The sequence below is a fragment of the Petromyzon marinus genome, chromosome 20 (assembly GCF_048934315.1).
Source record: "Petromyzon marinus isolate PM22_M1 ecotype Great Lakes invasive population chromosome 20, UKy_Petmar_22M1.pri1.0, whole genome shotgun sequence".
In the NCBI taxonomy this organism is placed as follows: Eukaryota; Metazoa; Chordata; class Hyperoartia; order Petromyzontiformes; family Petromyzontidae; genus Petromyzon; species Petromyzon marinus.
Window position 1 is genome coordinate 6,606,351 of NC_133686.1, and position 12,521 is coordinate 6,618,871.

Consider the following 12,521-nt stretch of genomic DNA (forward strand, 5'->3'; position numbering starts at 1 on the left):
ACAGCACTTGCCCCTACAGTCTGTTAAGGCTGTACGGGGGGGGGGGGGGTCTGTGTCTTTGTGTGCACGTGCATGTTTTGTGTTTGTATGTGTGCTTTGTAAACATCAGCGCTGGGGAGACAAAGGTGGCCAAATGTGGTCCTGGCCACACCACTCTCTTGAATGCCATGATGACAGTCTTCATAGATTTTTGCCAGCAGCATTGTGTTTTGCAGCGTGTGTAGACTACATGGGCGACCTTTGTCTTCCTGTGTTGGCATGTGGGGAGCCGAGGTTGACTCTCAACCTAAACTCAATATCTAGTGCAGTGTATAAACGTCGGCTCTGGGGAGACAGAGGCACCAGGTGCTGGCCACACCATCACTCATGTGTCATTCTGGTCAAAATATGTGCTCGCCAACAGCACTTGCCCCAACTTTCTGATTATTATACAGGTGGGAAAAAGCCTACGTGTTAAACTGAGGTGGGAATCTGTCATTGTGCATGTGTGTGTATGTTTGTAGTGTAGCGGTTAGCACGCTTGCGATACGAACCCGGCGAGCCGAAATTGATTCCCGCCCATCGCCAACACCAGTGACGATTATCTACATTGGTCCTAGATCTCCCCTACGTCGACTCGGCCTCAAATGAGTACCTGGTGTGATGTGTAAAGATCTTTACTATGGGGACAAAGGCGTGCCGGGCGTGGTGCTGCCTCTCCCCCCCCCGCCCCGCCGCGTGTTCTGCTGGCCTTAATAGGAGCTCACTAACAGCACTGATTAGGCTAGTCGGGGTGTGTGGGGGGGGGGGCGAGGTCTTTGTATGTTTGTATATGTGAGCCATGCCCGTGTGTACGTGTATGCATGTCTGTCCCTGTGTGCACGTGTGTGTGTGTATGTATTAAACAGTCACCTTTGCTCACTAGTTTCCACTCCGCACTCAAAACTCGGTGATTTTCCAGAGCTCACCCCGCGACCCCTTTAATCTCCCCCTCATAACCGTCGCCCCTACTTTTACATTTTCACATTCTCATTACACGGCTTTCACTCATTCCCCCATTCATTCAATCCATTCATCGTCATCATTTACTGCCATCAATTTTGCTTTCACCGAATTCACGCATCGCAGATTTGCCCCCCCCCCCCACAGGCTTCGCCAGTGGGGTTGGGGGGGGGGTGGCACGTGCCCCCCCGAATGATTCGATCGATATATAAACGGAAAAGTTGTGAATGTGTGTCTGTTCAAAATGTTTAGTGTACTTCCCGACATGCAACAAACTTGAAATTTTCCATGTGGGTACTTTCCAGACTGTATACCATGCAAAAATTATATAAAGACACTTTTTTTGGTGGGGGGGGGGGGGCTCAATAATGCATCTATTTTTATTGCACGCCAAGTGAGCTGTGACGTCACATCTGTCATGTGACCCGCGCACGTGGAAGCGTAACGCATTGTAGTGTAGTGCTTAGCGCTACGCTGCGCTACGAACCCGGCGACCCGAGTTCGATTCCCGCTCACGGCCACCACCGGTGACGATTATTTTAACCGATCCTGGGCCTCCCCTAAGTCGACTCAGCCTCAAACGAGTAACTGCTGTGGTGTGTGAACATCGCCACAGGGGAGACAAAGGCGGCCGGGTGTGGTGAATCCAAGTCCCAAGCGAAGCCGGGTAGTACAGCTAGTTAGTAATAAATCGGATTTTTGCGACCCCCACTGCCACTGTGTAGCATATTATTACGTGCCAGGGACTCTATGAGATGATAGGACAATAGTCTGAGTCCATAATTGGCAATAAGTAACGGCAAAGCAGTTATAAGTGACTCAGAATTGTGCGCAGTTGCGTATACAGTGTCCACGACTTCCCTGAAGGCATCGACACCTTCAGCGAGCGCGATGCCGATCACACAACGCGGTTCGAATTCGACCCTCGATCGACGGCTGCGTCATCGCCGCACACGCGTCCAATAAAAAGCAAGGGACAACTCCTTACTTACTAACAACTCATTACTTACTAACAACGCATTACTCACTAACAACTCCTTACTTACTAACAACTCCTTACTTACTAACAACTCCTTACTAACAACTCCTCTACGGGTTGCCCCCCCCCTACCTGAAAATCCTGGCTCTGCCATTGCCGCCCCCACCCCCCAATTGCTTCCTCTCATCTATTTCATTCACCTCATCTCCACCGTTGTATTCCTATGTACCACTCTCAATTCTGTGCAAAAGCGCCTTGCACAAGGCGCTTTCTAATTTATTTAAAGATAAAAGTACGCGCGTTCACGTGTGTGCGTGTGTACGTGTTTGAGTGCACGAACGCGTTTTTGTATGTGCACGTGCGCTAGCACGCATTATTTCACGCGTTAAACCGTTGGCTGCAAATGTACGCACGTGTTTGGGACGTGCGGTGAATTGTGCTGCTGTGAACAAGCGTGCGCACGTTAGGGTTGTGTGGGAGCGGTTGTGTAGCAGTTAGCGCTACGCCGCGCTACGAACCCGGCGACCCGCTCCCGGTCAACATCAGTGACGATTATCTGAATCGACTGGGGGGAGACAAAGGCGGTCGAGCGTGGTGTTGACCTCCCACCCCCTCACGCTCCATGCCGGCCTTCATAGGTTGCTCGCTAACAGCACTCGCCCCAACAGTCTGTTAGAGGCTACACGGGGGATCTTTGTCGTCGTGAGGGTTGTGCAAGTTGGTGTGTGCGCTCGTGTTTTGTTGAGCAGCGTCGTCCCCATCTTTGCTGCCTCGTTAGCATTCAATTGAGTCATTTTCCATCAGAGTAATTAAAGCATCCTTTGTAAAGCGTTTCACGTGATGTCATACATTAAATATAATATGTTACACTCTTTGGTTATTTCGGTAAAGTCACGTAGAAAGAAATGAAATAATAGAATACTAATAATAGAATAAAATAATAGAATAATTTATTTTCTACGTGACTTTACCGAAAGAACCAAAGAGTAATTCCTACAGTCACGAAAGCTTCGAATTTATGTTACATTTTGAATTAAAAGATTGTTCACGATTCTGGTTTAATTGCATTTCAGGAAAAAATGGTATTGCGAGTGTATGTTGTTCTTAAATTGTTCAAAGACAATTCTGCTATTAATTAAACTTCACTTATTCTGATAGTTATTGGATAAGGGGTGATGTCGCATTTCAAGAACTATATTAAAAACCAGCAGAATCAAATAAACACTTTCAGACCCTTACAAGAGCGGCTCTTTAAACGCTTTTTTGGTTAAATCAATATGCTTCATCTGATTAACAAACATTGTCAAATTATTTTATGAAATCAAATCCACTGTAATTAGTCTTGAATGTAACCTTCCAGCAGGTGTCTGGCGAGTGGCTACATTATATCTATATTTTTTTACTGTTTTGTAAACATTTTGGCGCAACTGTTTTTTGACACTGAACTGTGTCATTTTAAAGAGTGGTGGCATTTTCACTCAGTTTATAAATTTGGTCGATGGTGGGATGGAGCGATGGTGGGATGAGGTGGTGGTAGTGGGATTGGTCGATGGTGGGATGGGGTGATGGTGGGATGAGATGGTGGTGGGATTGGTTGATGGTGGGATGGGGTGATGGTGGGATGAGATGGTGGTGGTGGGATTGGTTGATGGTGGGATGGGGTGATGGTGGGATGAGATGGTGGTGGTGGGATTGGTTGATGGTGGGATGGGGTGATGGTGGGATGAGATGGTGGTGGTGGGATTGGTTGATGGTGGGATGGGGTGATGGTGGGATGAGATGGTGGTGCTGGGATTGGTTGATGGTGGGATGGGGTGATGGCAGTGGGATGGGGCAATAATGGGGGCTGCACACAGGGTAGTCGAGTGAGCCGAACTGCAAATGGGACGTTGGGCCTTTTATTCCATCAGCTTGTCTGCAGCGAGTCGCTTGGCCCAGCTGTTGCTTTGTTATGACGTAGCCTTTTCACGCTTCAGTGAGCATTCGAAACTCAATGCCGTTGGCACTTCAAGAGAAATGACGCACCAGGGAGCGCGCACACAAATGCAATTCCAGCAGGTGTCTTTGACGATTGGCTACTTTGTACGTTCACGCGCCAGCTTGGGGTAGCTTCGTGTCAGTTACGGGTCCACGTGTTGCCCTGAAAGCGTCGCGCTTTGTCGGGTGATCTCCTGAGGCCTGTGTGCGCATAGAGTTAAGATTTCACCATTTTATCAAAACGTTGTTTAAAATTGTGACATCGATGGTCTCGAAGTGTAAGTGGTTTTTTGTGTGTGTGCGTGCAGCATCATGAGGCGGTGTTGAATTTTGGACGCTGTATGAAACCAGATTGACTCGTGTCGGGGTGATTAATCTAGCCCGCCTTGTGCTCACACTTACAGTACTCTCGTTTAAACGTATTAAACTGTGGCCAGTGATACTGGTGGCATAAACCAGCATGATGATAATGATGACTTATAGAGTAGGTGGCAGAGTGTAGTGATGGATAGCAGTGATTATAATGGATTAGTTCAAATATGTTGATTATTCGGGATTGATGATGATTGTGACAATTAAATTTTGAATTCATAAAGCATCTAAATACAAAAGCATCTCAAAGTCCTACATTGAACACTTTACAAGCAGACAAACAGAAACGCATTGAACTAAGTGCAACAAAATAAACAGAGATAAAACAAGAGTTGGGTCGTTTAAGCAGAAGGGCAATTCTCCACATCAGCGCCCTGTTATTGGGAATTTAACAGGAAATTTAGTGTTAAACTGTTGATTAAATAGTGATAACAATGACTGACAATCACCATGGTGATGACGCTTACGACGATGATGAAGATTGATGACGGTGATAAATAGATGATGGATGGGTTATGGCACGACGATAATATTATTGAAAGGATGGATAAATAATGGTGATGGATAGATAATGTCTGGATGGATTATGGTGGTGGATGGATGATAGATGGTGATAGTGAATGGTGGACAATAATTATGATTGGATGATGTATGATTGATGTATGATTGATAACGGTGATCATTTTAAAGATGACAATGTTGTCGTTGTTTCGGGGGCAATTTCAGGCAGACAAGGTGGCCGCTCACAATGGACCACACTCAGCCAGCAATGGGAGCTCATCCACCAGCGAGGGCTCACCCTCCAATGGAAGCTCACCAACCAGTCGGCGCGTGAGGGGCGGTGGGCTGGATGAGAACCGCGACAAGAGCGTGCTGGGCATGCTGCACCGAGTGGTGAGTGCTGCTCGCACCTCACCGCCGATGCTGCGTCGCTCGGAGCGTGACACTTTGAAGACCCCCCCCCCCCCGCGCCCCCTATCCTCCACACCCCCTCCCGTCCCTCCCCCACCCCCCCCCCCCCCGCGCCTTCCCCACCGGCCAACACCAGTGAGACGAAACAGCCCCATTGCCTCCCGTTGACTGAACGAATGATGCTCTGCGCACACCACCTGACATCCCATGGATCTCGTGCATGCGTCACGCTCCCGGCGTGGCCGGTGGGGTGCCTGACGCACTCTCCCCCCTCGGCACCTGTTGCTGTGGAAGGCGTGGGAGACGATTTCGTCAGGCGGCGGTGACATTGGGCGGCGGTGGGCGCCGCGCGAGTAACCAGGCCGGGAAGGGGTTAATGAGATGCCGACAACAGACACCCATTCGCGGCCGCTATTGCTGCACTTTATTTTAATCACGTATGTGCACACGTGCGTGTCCAATGTGCGGCGCAGCACAACGTGGAATCGAATTACGTACGTACGCAATGGCGGAGCCAGGACTGTCAGGTGGGGGGGGGGCGGCAACCCCTCCAGTAATGAAAATGAGAGAGGAGTTGTTAGCAAGTGAGGACTTGTCCCTTGCTTTTTATTCGACGAGTGCACGGCGATGGCGCAGCCGTCGATCGTGGGGTCGAATTCGAACCGTTGAAGGTGTCGATGCCTTCAGGGAAGTCGTGGACTCTGTATACGCAACTGCGCGCAATTCTGTGAGTCGCTTATAACCGCTTTGCCGTTACTTATTGCCAATTATGGACTCGGACTATTGTCCTATCATCTCATAGAGTCCCTGGCACATAATAATATGCTACACAGTGGCAGTGTGGGTCGCAAAATGCCGATTTATTACTAATAACCCCCAATGATCCGAACGAAATTAGGGATTTCGATCAGATCATTGGGGGGCCACGTGCCACCTACATATACAACACATCCCCCCCCCCACTGGCTCCGCCAGTGCACGTACTTTGCATCAAATACAATTCACACTCCCAATTGTACTTAATATTGCTTCGATGCGTAGCCGCATCCCGATGCACTGTCGTTTTACATGTCGCCGCAGTGCATGCATGTGATGCGTGTACATTGATACAATTACGGAATATATTGAGTCGGCATTTGACAAAGCGCCCCTCCCGTTGTTTTGGTGAATTGTCATTACTTGGACGGTCACAATTCAACGGCTCATTAGCTTGAGCATCGTGTGTACCGCAAACGTCTCGCATGTACGCATGTACGCATGTATTGTCCTTTTCATTTGCTGTGTGCCCTCCCCTCCACTCGCCACAGGGATATCTTATCGTTGGCATGTAATGTGTGCGGGTCCATACGCGCAGAATCCAATGTGCGCACGCTTCCCGATTGTGAATCAATTTTAAATCCACGAAGTGCAGCGTGCCAAACATGAAATATGTACGTATAAGATGAAGACAAATATCCCCCATGAAGCCTTAAACAGACTGTTGGGGAAAGTGCTGTTAGCGAGCACTGATGAAGGCTGCCACGGCACACGAGGGGGGGGGGGGGGGGATGGACAGCACCACGCTCAGCCGCCTTTGTCTCCCTAGTGCCGATGTTTACACATCGCAACCGGGTACTCATCTGCGGCTGAGTCATCCTAGGGGAGGCGCAGGGTGGTTCATATAATCGTCACCGGCGTTGGCCGCGAACGGGAATCGAACTCGGGTCGCCGGGATAGCATCACAGCGCGCCGACCGCTGCGCCACCACCCATAGACACAAACGACACACGAAGCTTGGACCACGCAAGGTGTTTCGATAAACCACAGGTGAAGAAGCACAGATGCAGACGACAGCCAAATGAAGTGACTCGTTTCACCGGGGAATATCTGCAATGAGCCGCATAATGCCATCCTTAGTCAGAAGTTAAATGTGTTTCGTGAACCTTGGACGCGGCGTGCCTGGACTCAAGCAAAAACGAATTTTACTCTGCCGTATTGATATACTTGGTCTATTTGGTTTCACATTTCTTGCAATTTAATGAGCAGCATTTAATAATTTTATGCAGGTTTAGTGTTTGCGCGCGTGTATATATGTCAAGTGGGGAGCAATGGTGCAGTGCTTTGCGCTGCGCACATGGCCAACACCAGTGATGATTATCTGAACCAGTCCTGGCCCTCTCAGCCTCAAATGGGCACCCGGTGTGATGTGTAAACATCGCCTATGTGGAAACAAAGGCGGCCAGGCGTGTTCCCGGCCACTCACCCCCTCGTGTGCCGTGTCGGCCTTCTTAGGTGCTCACTAATGATTTAAGGCTACACAGGGGATCTTTGTCCTTGGCTTTGTATATATGTCAAACACTTCTCCCTCTTGATTCTTCGCTCAACTTTGTAATTCCCTCCCATCGTCTCTGAACCCAACGCTTTTCACCAAGCTCAAGCCTAGGAACATCGTAATTCGTGTCGACTCCAACTCTTACAGTGCTATTTGTTGCTAGTCGCTTAGCATTTGAAGCCTTTGGGCATGCACTCAGCAACTAAAACATAGATCTGGCTGCGCTGGTGCAGCAACAGAGTGCAAAGGTCATGGTCTGCGAGTTCAAACCCTGGTTGGTGTTGACTCGGCCCATCGTCTCTCTGGGGTCCATAAAATGAGTACCACTTTGTGGCAAAGTCAATGGTGGTTATCCTATGGATAGTCTGGATAGACTCACCTCTGCCATGGGAATGGAGAATTTCCACCACAGGCTGTTAACTGGAGATGAGCATCGTCTGAATTGCTCATCCAAAGTCGGAAATCGCTGTGACTTGTGAAGGAAATCCCACTCGTGCGACAGTTAGCAGCACGCGAGTTCTTCACGCATGGTCGACACCCCACTGGACCACCAGGAATGCAATTTATTGCCGTTGCAAAAATAACAGATGATATTACCTCCGATGACGGATACACAGCGGAGTGCACGGTTAGACTCGGCACCAGAGTGTTTACGTTGGGCTAAAATGTAAAGGTCGTTTCTATACGCCGGTGCTCGCGTTCATGGCTCACACTACAAACTCGTTCTGCGGTGGGCATTTAACCTGTGCGTCAAAGCCGGTCAAACAGGTCGGAGGGCGTGGAGTTACCCACACATTACCCACCCTCCGTCACCATGAAAAAAAGATGCAACGGTTAATTCTAACGCTGGCTTTGCTTGCCAATCCACTGCTGTTTGAAGGCCTCCCCATGCTGTCTTGTCAGCCACGGGGGTTGTTGGACCAAACTGCAGTCGACGCTTGTCAGCGTGGCTCGAAGGAAGGACCGGTTCAGATAATCGCTCAGCAACGATGTCAGCCGCGCTTGGAAAGGGAACTCAGTGTTTGCGGGGGTTTAGAGCACGGTGCGCTAAACGACTGCGCCAACCCCTCCACGCTGGCTTTACAGAGACAACAACAATAATAAATTAATTAATCCAGCGACCACAAATATGAATTACTGTAATTGGATCCGAACCTCTTGTGGATTGGTGGTTTACGCAGATTAGCGATGGTCCATTTGATAGCAAAGAAGTGCCTGCAATTACCCCTTAATTGTGGGTAATTAGCGCGTGCTGCTCGCTGCGGAAATGCCATGCAGGTGTCATGTGCGGCCACGTACCGATTTGTATCCCTTTAATTACGATCGACGGCACGCTCCATCGGGTCAGCCGCAACTATCAAGGTGTTTTTTTGTTTTGTTGTGAACGTGATTTAAGTGAACCGACGTTTTTTTTTTAATCTCTTCCGAATTACGAGGATTTTTTTGGTGTATATGGTGAAGTTAACCATGCAAATGTTTTGAGACTCAACGTGGCTTCCGCAAGGGTGAATAAAGGATTCGTGTTTCATTGCTCTTAATCTGACCGTGCGTGCGCGTGTGTGTGTGTGTGTGTGACGTGTGGCGCGCTGACCTTTTTCCGTGCAGAACAAGAGGAAAGAGAAGAGACAGGAGGTGTTTGGAGGCAACGGTGAACTCATCGGCAACGGAGATGTGAGTAAGCGGTCCGATAGCGGCCACGGTCACAGAGGAGCGATCGGCCCAGCCATGAGGGCGAGTTTCACAAATTAGGCGACCTCACAGGCAACGTTTCAAAATCTTCACAAAAGTACACGTCAGTGTCAGTTTTTCGTTTTATTTTCTCTGCATTGCTCACGTTACCTCACTCGGCCTACTCTGCGTTGTGAAGAAGAGCAATTTCCCCTGAAAAGTCGACCGTTATATACTATTTTCCTTTTAAGGCCATAGTGTTATTGACGAATGTGTTGATTTTGTTGTTGTTATTTGTGCTTGTTTACCACTGCCATCGCAGTTCCACAGAATAATCAGTGAATTAATATTTTTCTTCAAAGACTGCGTCCCATCCACGCTGTTTGATATCTGTGAATAACTAGCAAAACATCACCGGAAGGGAATTGCTTAAGACAAGCAACTACAACTATGGCATTCGTTACACTTTTAAATTACAGGTTGGATTCAAATAGCGTCTAAATGCCACCGCAACTAGAGATGCCGTATGTATGTTGAAATTTTTTCGCACCGTACGTAGCCAACCGTGCCAATCGGAGGTGCGGGAGAAGGACAACAAACTAAACACAACAAGCAGTCCTGCACAGACACATTTGGCGTATTCATTTAATGGAAAGAGGCAGTCAGTCATATCGGGTGGGGGGAGAGCAGGGGCTGGGAGTTGACAGCAGGGATGGCTGTGGCAACGGAGTTCCAGACAGCGGGGGCAGAAGAAGAAGAAGAAGTGAATGAGCGACTTCCCAGTAGGTGAAGTTTGGCTGGGTGCTTCGATAGCCTGAATTGCTGGGCCCGGGAGTGCATGGAGGGGCAGTGGAGTGAAAATTACAGGCTCCAATAAGATTACAGCCTTGCTGTAAAGGGATTGCTATTTTGGAGATTACGTTCGGCATAATGATCCGTACATCATGATTGCAGAGGACTGACTGTCCACTTGCCTTGAGGGCACAATGAGACACGGCAAAGTAGACAGCAGTGGATAGAGATGATATTGGACTGCATATCCCTGCTTGTAATCCGTAATGTAATCCCAAGTAATCAACTCACCTGTATTAGTGCGAGAGTAATCGTTAGCCCTCCAACATTAGCTGCGGATGAAGCTAATGCCGTACATCATTTGTCCCTGCATCACTCTTACTATTTAACCGGCATCATTCTACCAAGGCTTTGTCCGCTGATCGGCTATAGGGCGGCATTACTTACACAGTTCTCAGCTGTGGCTCCATTAAGAAGCCTCTGACCCTTGGTAATTTGTAAGACGCTGCGGTTTTTTGTTCCCTGCATAATCTTCGAGCCTGCACTCTGTATCGAATTTGTTGACACAACTAATGCTTTTCAGATATGTCGATAGGCAGAGTGATGCCTTAACAGAACAGAAAGAGAGGCGCTCTCATTACAGATAAGCAATTTGCTGTCTGGATATGTGAACCCATTAAATATGGTGGCATTGAAAAGTTGACAAATGTTGATAGCGCAGGAGTTTTGACAGTTATAAATTACAGCCAATGTGCAGCGTGTACATCTGTGCTCGTTTAATAATACAACATTTTTTTAGAGCCTCCTGTCACTCCACTACTGGCTGCTGGCCTTCCCACACAGTGTCAGTCCCACACAGTGTCAGTCATCGTTCAACTAAACTATTTTAAAACTATTTTAAAACTATATAGTTTGTATTTTACCAGCTAAGGCCCACTGAGCTATCCAGCTCTTTTTCAGAAGCGACCTGGCCACAAATGATAGCTCAATGAAGTGACTTACGTGGAAATTTATAGCAGTCAAATACCCTAAATGCATATTTCTAAATTTGGAGGAGAAAAACTGGCTGAACCGGAGAAATATCCACACGACCACGGGGAGAGAGACATGCAAAACTCCAAATATACAGGCGTCTGGGTTGAGATTGAACCCACGACCTCCTGTATACCACGCAAGGTAGTTAACATCTTGCCACCGTGGCACTGGTGCAGTGTGCGGGCCCAGGACCGGTTCAGCATCACTTGGCCACCGATGTTGGCCTGTGGCTGGGAATCGAACCCAGGTAGCCGCCAGTTAGCCAAGTGCGCCGGCAATTCTGCCACACTCGCCCGTGATAATGAGACCGTGTACATGTGGTGAGTTATATACGTATGCACGTGTGCGTTTATGTACTAAAGAAATCGAGGCTGTAACTGTGCGTGTGTGTATGTGCACGCGTGGGAGCGGTAGTGTAGCGGTTAGCGAGCTGCGCTATGAAGCTGGCGACCCGGGTTCGATTCCCGCTCACGGCCAACACCAGTGACGATTATCTGAACCGGTCCTGGGCCTCCCCTAGGTCGACTCAGCCTCAAATGAGTACCTGGTGCGGTGTGTAGACATCGCCACTGGGGAGACAAAGGTGGTGGGGCGTGGTGCTGGCCACCCACCCCCTCGTGTGCCGTTCTGGCCTTCATAGGTGCTCGCTAACAGCACTTGCCCCTAAAGTCTGTTAAGGCTATACGGGAGATGTTTGTTGTGCGTGCGTGGTTGCGTGTGCGCGTGCACATCAGTTCCGAGCTTGCGTGTGTAAACACAACAACAACAATAATAATAATAAAGCGCGCACATGCAAACACCACGAGTAATTATATCTCGATAACAACCTGAAATATCTTGAGCCGCGGAACAAGTGATTTATCCCAACACTCTGCCCGTTACGTACTGTCTCGAGCAGTCATTTGCAATTTCACACGAGTGTGAGTGTGAACCCGCCCGTCCGCGCTCGACCCTGATTCCACATCAGGGCTCACACAAGACAAATGTGATTGCGTTTACATCTGGTTGAATAAAAAAAAAAGGGTCAAGGTACTCGCTAGCCCTATTACCGGTCGAGGGGCCCTCTGTTAAACGGAGCTGGAGAGGGCCCCTCGAGGGAGTCGTGTGGCTTACTCGTCCACGTCGGCCAAATGTCTTGGCGAGAGGTGGGGAGTTTACCCACACTTTACCCCCACCGCGCATGACCCGTCCATCGACTTAAACACTGCTGGGTGGACAGAGACATGGTCCTGGTCTTGGGGTGATGCCTTTATATATTTGTCCCAACGGCAGCACCGGGAGATAGACTCGAATTGACTACCTCTGCAATTGCAGGTGTATATAATACGGAGCTATTAGAGGCGACTTTAAATGAATATTTAAAATTATAGCGGGTTTTTTTTTTGCTGTTAAAGTAAATAAGTATTAACACGCTTGCTTTAATAAGCGCGTGTATGTGTATCTTTGTTCATCTGTATTCAGTTTTCATTCTTGTTTGGCTGCGCTATAATTGCA

The 12,521-nt window shown here is 48.6% G+C and overlaps 1 protein-coding gene across 12 annotated transcripts in view; it reads left to right on the plus strand.

The window, feature by feature from the left end:
• The window catches only part of LOC116944158 (uncharacterized), a 258,499-nt gene that overhangs the window by 64,445 nt on the left and 181,533 nt on the right, over positions 1-12,521 (plus strand). For 9 of the 12 annotated variants that reach the window (XM_032957638.2, XM_032957643.2, XM_032957644.2 and 6 more), the window contains 2 exons: positions 5,036-5,203; positions 9,138-9,203. In XM_032957638.2, coding sequence (XP_032813529.2) covers positions 5,036-5,203; positions 9,138-9,203 — 234 coding nt within the window. The remainder of the gene's footprint in view (positions 1-5,035; positions 5,204-9,137; positions 9,204-12,521) is intronic. The other 3 variants (XM_076068274.1, XM_076068273.1, XM_076068272.1) reach the window with 1 other exon arrangement.